Source organism: Microcaecilia unicolor, chromosome 1 (genome assembly GCF_901765095.1).
Source record: "Microcaecilia unicolor chromosome 1, aMicUni1.1, whole genome shotgun sequence".
Classification (NCBI taxonomy): domain Eukaryota; kingdom Metazoa; phylum Chordata; class Amphibia; order Gymnophiona; family Siphonopidae; genus Microcaecilia; species Microcaecilia unicolor.
Genome location: NC_044031.1, coordinates 384,309,997 through 384,324,672, shown reverse-complemented (window position 1 = coordinate 384,324,672; position 14,676 = coordinate 384,309,997). Strand labels below are relative to the sequence as shown.

Sequence of the window (14,676 nt, the reverse complement as noted above, 5' to 3'; positions counted from 1 at the left end):
TAGGACAGGGTTCCCAATGCTCGGTCCGAACAACGGGTTGTTAGCTATAGGTGCCAGACCCGAGACAGGTGGTTGCCGTTCAATAAACATACGATCCCAATAATAAAAAGTGGCCTGCACAGTCGGAGGAAACCGCTCAACCCGCCCTCTATATTTATTGGGTAGCCACATTAAATTGCCCAGTTTGCGGGACCCCACCATGGATTGTTCCAAATGCACCCAGAGCTTATGGTCCTCCCCCCTGAACCACTCTACCGCCGACCTAGCCTGAGCAGCCCAGTAGTACCAACACAAATTTGGCACTGAGAGGCCGCCTTGATTTTTACTCCGATACAAGATAGCCCGTGCCAGACGGGGCCTCTTCTGATTCCATATAAAGCGCAACAGGCGATCTTGCAAACTAGACAAATAAGACCGGGGCACCCTCAAGGGGAGGACCTGAAAAAGGTACATTAGCCGAGGTAGGATGTTCATTTTGATCGCCGCTATCCGGCCCAGCCAAGACAGTCCCATATGAGCCCATCTATCCAAATCACTGTAAATCGCCTTCTGTAGTACCGGGTAGTTAACAGAAAATAACTCCGACTGTACCGCAGGAATCTGCACCCCTAGATATTGTATGGATCTGGTTGACCACTTAAAAACAAATGACGTTTGCAGCGTTTCAGACACTCTTAACGGCACTCCCACCGCCATACCTTCTGACTTATTGGCATTAAGCTTATATCCTGAGACTCGCGAATAGTCCTCTATTTCCTTTAATAGATTAGGCAATGAGGTTAACGGATTAGTTAGAGACAATAACACGTCATCCGCAAATAACGCGATTTTATATTCCTGCCCCCTCACCTCAACCCCGGATATGTTCACGTTCTCTCGGATGGCTGCCGCCAGTGGCTCCATTGTCAAGGCAAATAGCAATGGAGACAGCGGACATCCCTGTCGGGTGCCCCTCCCCAGCAAAAACGCACCCGAGTTCCCACCGTTGACCCTAACACACGCCTGTGGTTGAGTATAAAGTGATTGGATCCAAGATCTAAATAAGGGCCCTATACCAAATCTGTGCAGCACCCTATCCAGGAACCCCCAGTGGACTCGATCGAAGGCCTTCTCCGCATCCAGTCCCAACAGGACCAACGGACAGGCCCGCGACCGAGCCCAGTGCATCAAGTCCAGGGTTCGACGCACGTTGTCCATGGCCTGTCTCTTCGGCACGAATCCCACCTGGTCCGGGTGGATCAAGGTAGGCAACAACCCCCCTAGACGATTAGCAAGCACCTTAGCCAAGATTTTTACATCCGTGTTCAAAATTGATATGGGACGATAGGATGCACAGTCCGCGCCATCCTTCTGAGGCTTAGGTATTACCGCCACCCAGGCATCTAACATAGTTCTTGGCAATGCCTGCCCGTCTCTAACCGAATTGATAACCAATGTCAAGCAAGGCGCCAGTTCTCGCGCAAACTTCTTGAAAAACTCATTAGTAAAGCCGTCCAGGCCTGGCGCCTTGCCCGTCGGCAAGGCCTTAATAACCTGCAGCACTTCTTTTAATTGCACTGGCTCATCCAGTTCTCTTTTCTGCTTTTCAGATAGCTCAGCCAGCCCTCTGTCAGCTAAGTATTGGTCTATCCCCCCAACCTGCACGGCAGCATCCTCCCTGTATAGAGACTCAAAGAACTGAGCAAACCGCTCTCTAATTTGAGCAGATTTATACAACATTTTCCCATTCACATCTTTCACACGCACAATGTGTCTATCAGCTCTCAGCTTTCTTAATTTCCGAGCCAATAACCTCCCTGGCTTGTTAGTCCCTTCATAGTACACCTGTTTCAATCGTGCATGAACAAACTTCAAGCTCTCCTCATGTAACGCAGTCAATTCCAATCTTGCAGCTTGCGGTAGTCTGCCACCCGACCAGATGCCCTGTATTTTATTTCTAGGTCTCCAATTTGCGCCATACATTTCAGCAGGCGCTCTCTGTGGGTCCTGTTTTTGTGACTAGCACACTTAATAAAATGTCCTCGTGCCACCGCTTTAAAAGCATCCCATACCGTGCTCAAGGATGGCCCTGAGTCCATATTGATCTCAAAGTACTCCTTCAAGACCGGAAGGAAACCCGCCACAATCTGAGGATCCTGCAATAAGCAATTGTTAAATGACCACCTGAGGTCTCTTCGCTCCCCCTCTAAAGAGGGAACGACAACCCATGCCGGGGCATGGTCTGAAATTGTAATATGGCCAATGGCGGATTCCCCTCCCCCGTCCGAAAGAGTCTTGTCTAGGAATACATAATCTAGTCTAGAGTAAGACAGGTGTGCTTGAGAATAAAAAGTGTAGTCTCTGCCTCTTGGGTGACATAGTCGCCACCAGTCACACAGACCCATTTCTTCTACTAAATTCCGTAAAGCCCGTGAAATGTTATAATCAGCTTTAGCAGGAGGAGCCGACCTATCCAGTCCAGGTTGCATGGTTGCATTGAAGTCTCCCGCCATGAACACCCTCCCCCGGGAGAAAAGTTGCAGTTCCCTGTGAAGGTACTTAAAAAACCTTTCCTGGTGTTCATTAGGGGCGTAAATATTGGCCAAAGTAAACTCCTCCCTCTCAAGCTGCACATGCAGAAAGAGGAAACGCCCCGCTGTGTCTCTCTTCATATGGAGAACCTGTATGTGAACATCCCTATGAAACAGGATAGCAACTCCTCTTTTTTTCCCCCCTTTAACGTCAGAGGCACAGTATACTCCCGGATACATTTTGGAAGCCAATAAGCCCTCATGCTTTGGTAACATGTGCGTTTCCTGTAAAAACACCACCTTCGGGCACATTAAGCGTAGCTCACGCTGAAGGGCGTGGCGCTTGTATGGAGAATTAAGCCCTTTGACATTATATGTAAGCACTTTGAAATCAGACATTAAGCTTACTCAATATATCACTCCTATAAAACAAAGCAAGATTAACACTCAGACCCTCATATACCCAAATCCCCATCTCTCCTTCACTGAACCTTCCGCAGATAGTATAACTCTTCATCCTCCCTTCTTTACCCCGTAACACATACATTACCTGATAGAAGACCCCCCCACCCCCCCCTATACTCCCTCCCCCCCTCCCCCTCCCTCCCCTAATTCCACTAGCGAGGATTTTAATCCCCCGTCTAGGAATGTGAAAGGAAGAACCCATTAACCCAATCAGCTACCCAGAATCCTCCCTCCGCCCCCTCCCCATCCTTACCCCTACTCATCCCTCTATGTTCTCTCCTCTGTATTACAAAACCCTCCCCCATATGAAAATAAATCGCCCTTTTCCCACTTCTCCTTTCATACCTTTCATATTTTCCTTCCCCCTTCACTCTTAATTATATAATTATGTTCAACATAAACAGGTTAACACGACTCTCATCTATAGATCACCATACAGGATCATACTGTCAATTCAGGTGCCTGTCCGAGTCTTTTTCACCTTGCCCTGGACACGCTGCCATTTTTGCAGCTTGGCTCTCGTTGTCGGATCCAGTTCCGCTGGTGGGCCATCTGTGGTTACCAGCCCCTCGGATCGTAAGGTCTTCCACACTTCCTCCAGGGACCGGGCTCGATACAAATGCCCTCCCGTGGTGAAGCAAAGGGCAAAGGGGAAAGCCCATCTGTAGGGAATTTTATGTTTCGTTAGGGCTTCCAATGCTGGCTTCATCCCTCTCCTCAGTGCCAAGGTGTGTGCCGACAGATCCTGGAAGACTGTAATTTGCGCGTCGTTATACTCAATATGCTGTACTTGGCGCGCTTTCTGCAACACCTGCTCCTTTATGGTGAAAGTGGAAAAACAGACCACTATATCTCGTGGTCTGTTATCCGACCGTCTTCCTAATGCTCTGTGTGCGCGTTCAAAGGTAATGTCCAGAGAGTCTATCAGCTTGCTACAAAGCAACTTTACAATGGCGCCAACATCTTCTTGTTCCCCCGCTTCCGGAACTCCGCGAAACCGCAAATTATTGCGGCGCCCTCGATTTTCCAAGTCATCTAATTTAAGTTGCATTTCAGCATGCGATGCAAGTACCTTAGCCAGACGAGTCTCAGTATCAATCAACTTTTCGGCGTTCTCGTCAACTCTCACCTCCAAGTCTTCCACGCGGCCTCCCATCTCCCGGAGATCCACGCTCAGCACGTCCATCTTTTCCAGGATTTCCTCCTTTGATGCTTTGATTTCTTTGCGGATCTCCGATAGAAATCTCGCCAAATCTTTGGGCAGGCTCCGCTTACCAGATGATTTACTCGACTCACACAGCGAGGGAGCTGAATCCGAGTCTGAATGAGAGGCGGGTGCAGATGAGAGCACATGGCGTCGCGTGGTCCGGAGCGCTGGCTTCTCTACGGTACGATCACTCTCCTTCCGAGCCGTCGCCATCTGTTTCGACGGGGACTTTCTCTTTATGTTCCACACCCCACGGGGAACGTTATGTTGCCAAATTTAGCCCGTTTGACAAGCTGAGGAGCGCTATTATAGCTCAATTACAGAGGGTGGCGTCGGAGCTAGATCCCTAGGCAGCCATTCAGGTCCGTGACGTCACTTCCTCCCATATTGCTGTCTTTTGTGAGCTAAATGAGAGTACCAGGAATCAAGTTTAGTGCCAATGCACCTCATGGGCAGGTGAGTTTTCTGTTGCAGTCTTATTATTGGCAGTTACTGGCATGAAAGGTGCAGTGATGCCTACATGGTGATTTGTGACCATCTCTGTCATCCGTCATCCCCTCAAAATCTCAGGCTGAGGAACTCTGAAGATTGCCGTCCTAACCTCCCAGGACCATAGGAGTTCTGTGGTGGTTGTGCATATTGCTCAGTGAAAAAAGTCCATGTGCATGTTCTACTCTTGAGCATTTTATTTGCGTGAGCCCCCACCTCAGGGGGGTGGGATCAGTGAGTAATTTTACTATAGTTTCCAAGTGCTGGCCTTTCTCATTGTACCACATCACATACTCAGAGTCTTGCAAAGTGCACTGCTTTTAGAGTTGCTTACCTGTACCTCTTCACCGAGGAGGATTTGGGGGGGACACCGGTGCCGGAAAGAATATTTGAAGCGGGGGAGTCGGAGAAACTAAACAAATTCTCTGTAACCTTGGAGGATGTAATGGGTCAGTTCAGCAAGCTGAAGAGTAGTAAATCACCGGGACCTGATGGTATTCATCCCAGAGTATTAATAGAACTAAAAAATGAACTTGCGGAGCTACTGTTAGAAATATGCAATCTGTCCCTAAAATCGAGTGTAATACCGGAAGACTGGAGGGTAGCCAATGTTACTCCGATTTTTAAGAAAGGTTCCAGAGGAGATCCGGGAAATTATAGACCGGTGAGTCTGACGTCGGTGCCGGGCAAGATGGTGGAGGCTATTATTAAGAATAAAATTGCAGAGCATATACAAAAACATGGACTGATGAGACAAAGTCAGCACGGATTTAGTAAAGGGAAGTCTTGCCTCACCAATCTAATGCATTTTTTTGAGGGGGTAAGCAAACATGTGGACAATGGGGAGCCGGTTGATATTGTATATCTGGATTTTCAGAAGGCGTTTGACAAAGTGCCGCACGAAAGACTCCTGAAGAAATTGCAGAGTCATGGAATCGGAGGTAGGGTATTATTATGGATTAAGAACTGGTTGAAAGATAGGAAGCAGAGAGTAGGATTGCGTGGCCAGTATTCTCAGTGGAGGAGGGTAGTTAGTGGGGTCCCGCAGGGGTCTGTGCTGGGTCCGTTGCTTTTTAATGTATTTATAAATGACCTAGAGATGGGAATAACTAGTGAGGTAATTAAATTCGCCGATGACACAAAATTATTCAGGGTCGTCAAGTCGCAGGAGGAATGTGAACGATTACAGGAGGACCTTGCGAGACTGGGAGAATGGGCGTGCAAGTGGCAGATGAAGTTCAATGTTGACAAGTGCAAAGTGATGCATGTGGGTAAGAGGAACCCGAATTATAGCTACGTCTTGCAAGGTTCCGCGTTAGGAGTTACGGATCAAGAAAGGGATCTGGGTGTCGTCGTCGATGATACGCTGAAACCTTCTGCTCAGTGTGCTGCTGCGGCTAGGAAAGCGAATAGAATGTTGGGTGTTATTAGGAAGGGTATGGAGTCCAGGTGTGCGGATGTTATAATGCCGTTGTATCGCTCCATGGTGCGACCGCACCTGGAGTATTGTGTTCAGTACTGGTCTCCGTATCTCAAAAAGATATAGTAGAATTGGAAAAGGTACAGCGAAGGGCGACGAAAATGATAGTGGGGATGGGACGACTTTCCTATGAAGAGAGGCTGAGAAGGCTAGGGCTTTTCAGCTTGGAGAAGAGACGGCTGAGGGGAGATATGATAGAAGTGTATAAAATAATGAGTGGAATGGATCGGGTGGATGTGAAGCGACTGTTCACGCTATCCAAAAATACTAGGACTAGAGGGCATGAGTTGAAGCTACAGTGTGGTAAATTTAAAACGAATCGGAGAAAATTTTTCTTCACCCAACGTGTAATTAGACTCTGGAATTCATTGCCGGAGAACGTGGTACGGGCGGTTAGCTTGACGGAGTTTAAAAAGGGGTTAGATAGATTCCTAAAGGACAAGTCCATAGACCGCTATTAAATGGACTTGGAAAAATTCCGCATTTTTAGGTATAACTTGTCTGGAATGTTTTTACGTTTGGGGAGCGTGCCAGGTGCCCTTGACCTGGATTGGCCACTGTCGGTGACAGGATGCTGGGCTAGATGGACCTTTGGTCTTTCCCAGTATGGCACTACTTATGTACTTATGTACTTATGTAGTGCCACTACCAGAGGCTCACTGGTTTCTGCCTATTCAAGGTGACTGAATGTACTTGGAAAATGGGAATGTTTTCAGTTTTTCTCGTGAATGTTTTTGTTGAGGTATCCAATGACCAATCCAGTTACAATCAGACTCTAAATGCAGTTTCCACTCAGATTTCTAACAACCATTGGAGGGGGGAAAGGAGGCAGGGGAGTGGGTCTTTATATTTTTTAATGAAATAAAATTCAGGGTTTCTGTAATATCTTTCCCTACTACTTTTGATGTAGAGTTTTTAGATTGAATATAAAGAAAAATTGATCCAAAATACTGAACTGTGGGCCTGAAGGCTTATAAACCTTGGTTTATAGAGGCTTACATAATCATCTTAACTTATTTATTTTCAAATCCAAAATCCCTGGGCAAACTCTGCTGCTGTGTTGCACTGTGTGCAGGCACTGCCTTCCCTTTACCTTTGGGTTTCTATCTCCTCAGCTATTCAGCTTATGCTTTGTGTGCAGTAGAATAAGATAACATTAAAGATTCTCAAGCAACAATTTTTGAAAAGGCACCTAGAATAGGGATGGGGGTTGATCTTAGCTTCAGGAATGGATGTGGGTGAGTTCACTTCTTCCTTGCCCCCCCCCCCCCCCCCCCCACTGCTGGACAGCTTATGCTGAATTTATGTCATGATCTGTATGTTTTCCTTCTGCAGGTGGAGGAGCTAGACAGACTGGTGACCACCATGGCAGGATTCAAGCGGTACGTATGGAAATAGCGATGGAGTTGATTTGGTGTGATGGGGAGGGAAACTTTAGAATGCAGTCCAGTAGTTCAGAGTAATTGCTGTGTGTTGCTTAATGGGAGTTCTGAGTTCTCCTCTTGGTTCTGATTCTGCTGTTTCAGCTAGCAGTATGACAAAGGAGAGCCTTGAAAGAGGAATGTGCAGAAAGTTTAATGTGACACTTGCTTTTTAGTCTCATCCAAGGTCAAACTGAAGGCCAGCAGGGTCAAACTCATAGTAACTCTCCCTGGCCATTTGCAGGAGAGTTCCTGTCTCTGCTCAACCTGCAGAAAGAAATATGAACAGACCACCAGTGGGAGGAGCACAGGAAGAGGGTGGCTTACAGAAAAATGTGAAGGCCCAAAACAAATTTTGTTTATATTGCTATGCTCCTACCCCATGGGTTATAGCTACTATTGAGCAAGCTCTGCAAAAAGCCCAAGACTGTCTACTATTTGACCGGTGCCTTCCTCTCAGGTTCTCTGCTCCCAAACCCCCAGGTCTCTCTCTTTTTCCTTCCCTCCCCCACCTCCGTGAGTCTGGCATCTTTCCCTCCCCCTGCCTCTCGCAGTCCTCTAAACTCAGTGCATCACTAGCAGCAGCAGATCTGAAAAATGTAAGCCATAATGAGCCTGCAAATAGGTGGGAAAATGTGGGATACAAATGCAGCAAATAAATAAATAAATAAATAAAAATGCTGTTTCTGGTCAGCAGAGCCTTTCCTCTGGCCTGTCCCGCCCATAGGAAGTTGCATTAGAGATGGCAGGACACAACAGAGAGAAGGCCCTGCTGGCCGGAGGCAACTTGTTTTCAGGGCTGCTACTGCCAGTGACATGTGAGTTTTGTAGGATCGCGGTGGGGGGAGGGAGATGCCAGGCCCATGGTGGGGAGTGAGGATGGGAGGAAAGAAGATGTGCCAGACCTGCAATGGGGTATGGGGGAGAGAACGAGACCAGATTGAGGGAGGGCGTGGAAGATATGCTGAAGCTGGGTGGAGGGAGCAGAGAGAGAGAGAGAGATGCTGGCCCCAAGGTGGGGGGGGTGTGGGAGGAAGGGAAGAGAGACTGAAGAACCTAAACATGGGGGGCTGGGGTGATAAAGACAGAGAAGAGATGCTGAATCCAGGAGGAGGGATAGGAACACTGAAGGGAAATACTGGGCAGGGCAAAATAAGGATATAGAGGGAAGATGCTGAGTATGATGGGAGGACAGGGACACAGAGGGAAGATGCTGGATAGAATGGATAGAGATGTAGAGGGAAGATGGATGGTGAACATGAAGAGAGAAGAAATGGCAAACACGGGGGAAAAAAACAGAAAAGCAGCAGAGACAATGGGATCAAAGTGAATGAAAAAAATAAAATGCTCAGACAACAAAGTTGGAAAAAAAGTATTTTATTCTCAATGTATTAATTGTTTCTCCAAGGACAAGCAGGACAAATATATCTTTACACTTAGATGATGTCATCCCGATGGAGCCCGTGTGGACCCTGCCCAACACACACTATAAAGAAGCCTTTGGCAGCGGTCCCACCGCGCATGTGTGAGTAAGGGACCCTCAGTCTAGTTTTTTCCACAGACCAGGGAGGTCGCATCTAGTGGATCTCCCCCTCAGTGCTTCTTTCTGAAAAGTTTGTTCCTTCCCATGTGGGTCTTTATGAAATTTTCTTTCATAGTTTTTTTTTTCTGTCTCCTTTTAGCTTTTTTCTGCACTTTTAAGTTTTCTTTCTTTTTTCATTGCTTCTGAGGCCCTCTTAGGCTGGAACACCGAGCTCATGGACACACACAATTGGTGTGTAGGGTGTCTGGGGCCTGACCATGATCCAGCTGTGTTCCTTGTTTACAAATGCAGAAAAGAACACAGAAAGTGTGTCAGACCCATCAGAAGGAACTTTTTAGCTCCTCCTTGTCCGGTCCATCAGCATCAGAAGCACTGACCTTGATGTCTGCCAGGGCTGTGTCTAACACTGAGAGTGCACTGGCATCAAGGAGGTGTCCCTTGATGTTGGGTGCTAGTGGCAGGCCTCAGGACCGATCTACATTGGACCCATTGCTGAGGACACGTGGGGATTTGATGTTGTCCTCATCAGCACTGAGGAATGCTGATATCCAGAATTGGGCAAAGGCCAAGAAGCATCAGCATTGGTCCCCTTCAACGCATGGTGTTGGAAGCTCCAGGGCATCAGCATTACCGGCATCCAAGGTGTCTGCACCAAGAGGACTGTTCCCCCTCGGTTATTCTGGTGCTTTCACTTTAGCCCCCACGCAGCAGGGACCCTGCTTCCGATTGAGAACCTGCAACTCAGCAGACTGACTCCACACTGACATTGGTCCTCCCAGCCTTACCGATGCCAGCCCTTGATGTCTGGTTTTGGAACATGCTGAGAGAGGCGCAGGCAGGTTTGCTTCAGCTTCGAAGTTTCAGGCATTGAGGGTGCTTGCGTCAGCCATAGCACTCAGCCACTCTGACCTTGAGCCCACATTGCGCCTGTGGAGTAGTTCCTGACCTTGTTTCGAGGGGCATTTGGTGTTGGTACTGCCCCATGCACTGCAACATTCGATGTCGAGGGAGGAAGCGCCCTCAAGGTTCAGAGGTGAGCATGCACCTCAGCGCCTGACCCTGAGGCCTGGACATCAAATTAGCCAACTGAGGCAGGCACAGACTTGGACATTTCGTGAAGACTATTTTGCTGAGCCTGATATGGACTGGTAATGGAAGTCTGGGGGTGAGCTAGACTGCTGCTCGGAGGAGGGGTCTTGTGGCATAACCTCAGATCCCTTTCTGCCCGATGAGAGGAGGAAATCTCCACCTGAACCCATTTTCTTCACCCGTTTTGTCAACAGCATGGTAGATGCCATTCCCTTTAAGTTGGAATTAGAGAATGAGCCTTGGGCTGAGTTGTTACAGGTTCTAGAGTTTGATTCTCTGCCCAGAGATGCTATGACTGTCCCTATGCACCGAGTTCTTTGGGATGCACACATGAAGAACTAGGAAACCCCTCTCTCTGTGCTAGTGGTACCCAAGAAGATGGATTCCATGTACCGAATCCAAAGGGCCTTGTATTTGAAAAGGCCCAGTTACCTCACCACTCTCTGGTGGTCGAATCTGCTCTCAAAAAGGCCAGGTCTCATACCCCGGTGCCCCCAAGCAGAGAGGCCCAGACTTTGGATTTTTTTGTGAGGAAAATTTATCAGGCCTCAATGCTCACTTCCTGCTTCCAGGACTACCAGCTGTACACAAGCATTTACTTACAGTCTTTGGTTCACAGTGTGCTTGCCTTTTCAGACTCTTTCCCATCAGATGAGCTTCACCAACTGGTCAAAAAGCAGAAGGCGTGTTGGAAGTATCTGGCCAAGGGTGCATATGATACTTTTGCATCCAGACTCTCTGCTTTAGGTGTGGGGATGCATAGACTCTCATAGTTGCACATTTTTGACCTTGAACCTACGGTTCAGGAGAGATTAGCAGACGTTTCCTGCCGGGGTGACAATCTTTTTGTGGACAAGGTGGAGGAGGTTGCTGACCTTATTAAGAAACATCCAGTCTCTCTCCCAGCAACCTTCTGCATCCTCCACCACTTTCAGGTGTGCTGGAAGGTCCCAAAGGAGTTTTTACTACTCTCAAAGATGTAGGTACACTCCTTCTGCCAGTCCTCATTAACAGGCCCTGCCTCAACACCCTCTGGCCCTCCAGCAATGCCAACAAAAGTCACAGTCTGGACCCCAGTAAAAAAGGGGACAAAATAACCGGTTATCTCCGCTGAATATTAGCACTTGGTGCATAGCAGCTAGCCAGCTATATTCTGAATGACTATTCAAGCACTGGCCGGCTAAGTTTAGCAGGCAAATCGGACTACATAAATAGCAGTCCTATCTTTGCCTGCCACTAACTTAACCGGCCAGCGCTGAATATTCACATAGCCGGTTAACAGTGGCGTACCTAGGGTAGTTGACACCCGGGGCTGGTCATTTTTTAACACCCCTTCTCCAAAATCCAGTACTAGTCATACTGAGAATACAAAACACTCAGGACCTATAGAGCAATTCTACCATACCATAAGCAGTAATTTCTACAAGGAAAAGAAAAGCATCTTAAACACTGCAGTGAGCACTAGAACATCAATTCACCTATTGTAAAACGAAACCAGACAGAATAGTACAGATCATCGATCCTGCACAGTCAATGCCAACTGAAAGCCATGTCTTTTTCACAAACACAGATACACCCTAATCCACTATAGAATAAGTAATCATAAACTTTCTATTTAGACAAAAATTAAACTATACCCCCAAGATGCTAGACTCTGCATACAATGCAACACCACAGAAACAGAAAATGTCCCCTAGTACTGTGCAAAATATAAAGACAGCAGATGTAAAATTGAAAAAACTAACAAATACCAATCACCACTTTACAAATTAACAAATAGAAATAAAACAGATATAGAAAATAAAATACCACCATTTTATTGGACTAATACATTTTATTATTATTATTTGTTACATTTGTATCCCACATTTTTCCACCTTTTTGCAGGCTCAGTGTGGCTTACATATAATCGTTAACAGTGTTAGCCGATTCCGGTCTGAACAAATACATAGTATGAATGAATTCAAAGTGATATTGTGGTAGAATGAGGTTACATGTATGGTAGGTACAATTGGGGGGGAACTTAGGGAGGGAAAGGGGGAAGAAGAGTCCGGTAATGTCCGTTACGGTCTTTGGTTACATTGTGTCGCAAGTGTCCAGGTATTTTTACGTTGGGTCGGTGGGGTATGCTCTTCTGAACAGGTCTGTCTTTAGTGCTTTCCTAAAATTTAGGTGGTCAAGCGTAGTTTTTACTGCTTTTGGTAATGCGTTCCATAGTTGTGCGCTTAGGTAGGAAACGCAGGATGCATAGGTGGATTTGTATTGAGTCCTTTGCTGCTTGGGTAGTGGAGGTTTAGGTATGATCGTTCAGATTTTGTGGTGTTTCTGGTTGGCAGGTCGATAAGGTCTGTCATGTATCCCGGTGCCTCGCCGTAGATAATTTTATGGACAGTTGTGCAGATTTTGAAAGTGATACATTCTTTGATTGGTAGCCAGTGCAGTTTTTCTCGGAGTGGTTTGGCGCTGTCAAAACGTGTTTTTCCAAATACAAGCCTGGCTGCTGTGTTTTGGGCGGTCTGAAGCTTTATGATTTGATCCTTGCATCCCGCATAGATTCCATTACAGTAATCTGCGTGGCTTAGTACCATTGACTGTACCATGTTACGAAATATTTCCCTCGGGGAAGAATGGTTTCATGAGTTTCAGTTTCCACATTGAGAAAAACATTTTCTTTAAGGTGGGATTCGCTTGGGTATCTAGTGATAGGTTACGGTCGATTGTTACTCCGAGAATTTTCAGACTGTCTGAGATAGGGAGGGTGTATCCTGGGGTGTTAATGTTTGTGGGTTTGTTTGTATGTATTGTATTGGGATGAGATGATGAGACAGTGTGTTTTTTTTCAGTATTGAGTTTTAGTTGGAATCCATTTGCCCATGAGTTTATGATGTTTAAGCTTAGCTTGATTTTGTTGGTGATTTCTGCCAGATAATGTTTGAAGGGGATGTATAATGTGATGTCATCAGTGTAGATAAATGGGTTAAGGTCTTGGCTAGTGGAGTCATCATGCGGTTGAAAAGGATCGGTGATAATGGTGATCCTTGTGGTACTCCGCAGCCTGGTTTCCACGGTGACAATATGTTTGTTTCTGATTTCACTTGATATGTTCTTGTGGTTAGGAAATCCTTAATCCAATTGAGAGTGCCACCACTGATTCCGAAGTATTCTAGGAGTCTTAGCAATATGTTATGGTTAACCGTGTCAAACACACTTGAAATGTCAAAGTGGAGGAGGTGAATGCGCTTGCCTATTGCTATTTCCTGTTTGAATTTGTTTAGGAGAGTGAGTAGTACTGTTTCGGTGCTGGGTAGGGGTCGAAATCCTGATTGTGACTCGTAGTATAGTGAATTTGTGTATGTAGTCATTGAGTTGTTTTGTCCCCAGTCCTTCCATTAGTTTGACTACTAATGGGATAGATACTACTGGGCGGTAGTTGGTAATGTCATTCTTTTTTTACTTGGTGTCTTTAGGTATTAGGGTGAGCAGGATGTTGCCTTTTTCTTTAGGGTAGATACCCTGTTGAAGCATGAAGTTTAAGTGGGATGTAAGATCTATTATGAAGCGGTGGGGGGCAGATCGTATTAGGTAGCTGGGGGCAGGTGTCCAGTTGACAAGAGAGTATTGTTTTATTGCTTGGGTAACTGTGTCGGTGCTGAGGAAAGCAAAATTGGACCATATTTGGTCAGCAGGGTATTCACCAGGGGTTGGGTCTAGATCATTAATGAAGTTTTCTATGTCCATGTTATTCTGGGGTAGGGTTTTGCGTAGGTTTACGATTTTTTCATGGAAATATTTAGAAAGGTTGTCTGCAGATAGAATGTCAGTGTTGTTGTGGTGACCGGTGTTGTGTTTAGTAGTTTGTTCATGAAATGGTATAGTTTCTTCATGTTTTTGTAGTCTGGCCCAATTTTAGTTTTGTAGTACAACCTTTTGGTCTGTCTTATTGCGTATTTGTATTTCCTTTGTAGTTGTTTCCATGTGTTGAGTGTGTGTTTGTCTTTTGTTTTTTTCCATGCACGTTCCAGTTTCCTTGATTGTGTTTTTAGGTTTTTCAGTTCTTCGTTGAACCACGGTGTCGAGTTATGTCTACGTGAAGTTCTTATTTGTAAGGGTGCTATTTCGTCTAGTATGTGTCTGCATTTTTTGTCCCATTCTGAGAAGTAATATATGGATTCCGTTTGTGCTGTTCAATCGTTGTTGTATATCTGTTGCCAGAAAGTAACCGAGTCTATTTGGCCTCTCGTGGTATAAGTTGTGTGTTCTCGTGTGTGGAGAGAGCCCCTTTTTCACAATTTTAGGGATAGGTTTAGCTTGTAATGGTTGGTCCATGGTGTTTCTGTCCATCTAGTTTGTGTTATGGTTAGGTTCTGATCAGTGGACAGTTTGTATGAGATGAGGTCGAGTGTGTGACCCTTCGCGTGGGTTGTTTGCATGTGTGGCCATGTAAGGTTACATAGATGAAGGAAGTCCTTGCA

The 14,676-nt window shown here is 46.2% G+C and overlaps 1 protein-coding gene across 1 annotated transcript in view; it reads left to right on the top strand.

Annotated features, from left to right (window-relative positions):
• ADSL (adenylosuccinate lyase) overlaps positions 1 to 14,676 on the top strand; it is a 163,636-nt gene that overhangs the window by 107,303 nt on the left and 41,657 nt on the right. The window contains exon 6 of the mRNA XM_030210566.1: positions 7,487 to 7,533. Coding sequence (XP_030066426.1) covers positions 7,487 to 7,533 — 47 coding nt within the window. The remainder of the gene's footprint in view (positions 1 to 7,486; positions 7,534 to 14,676) is intronic.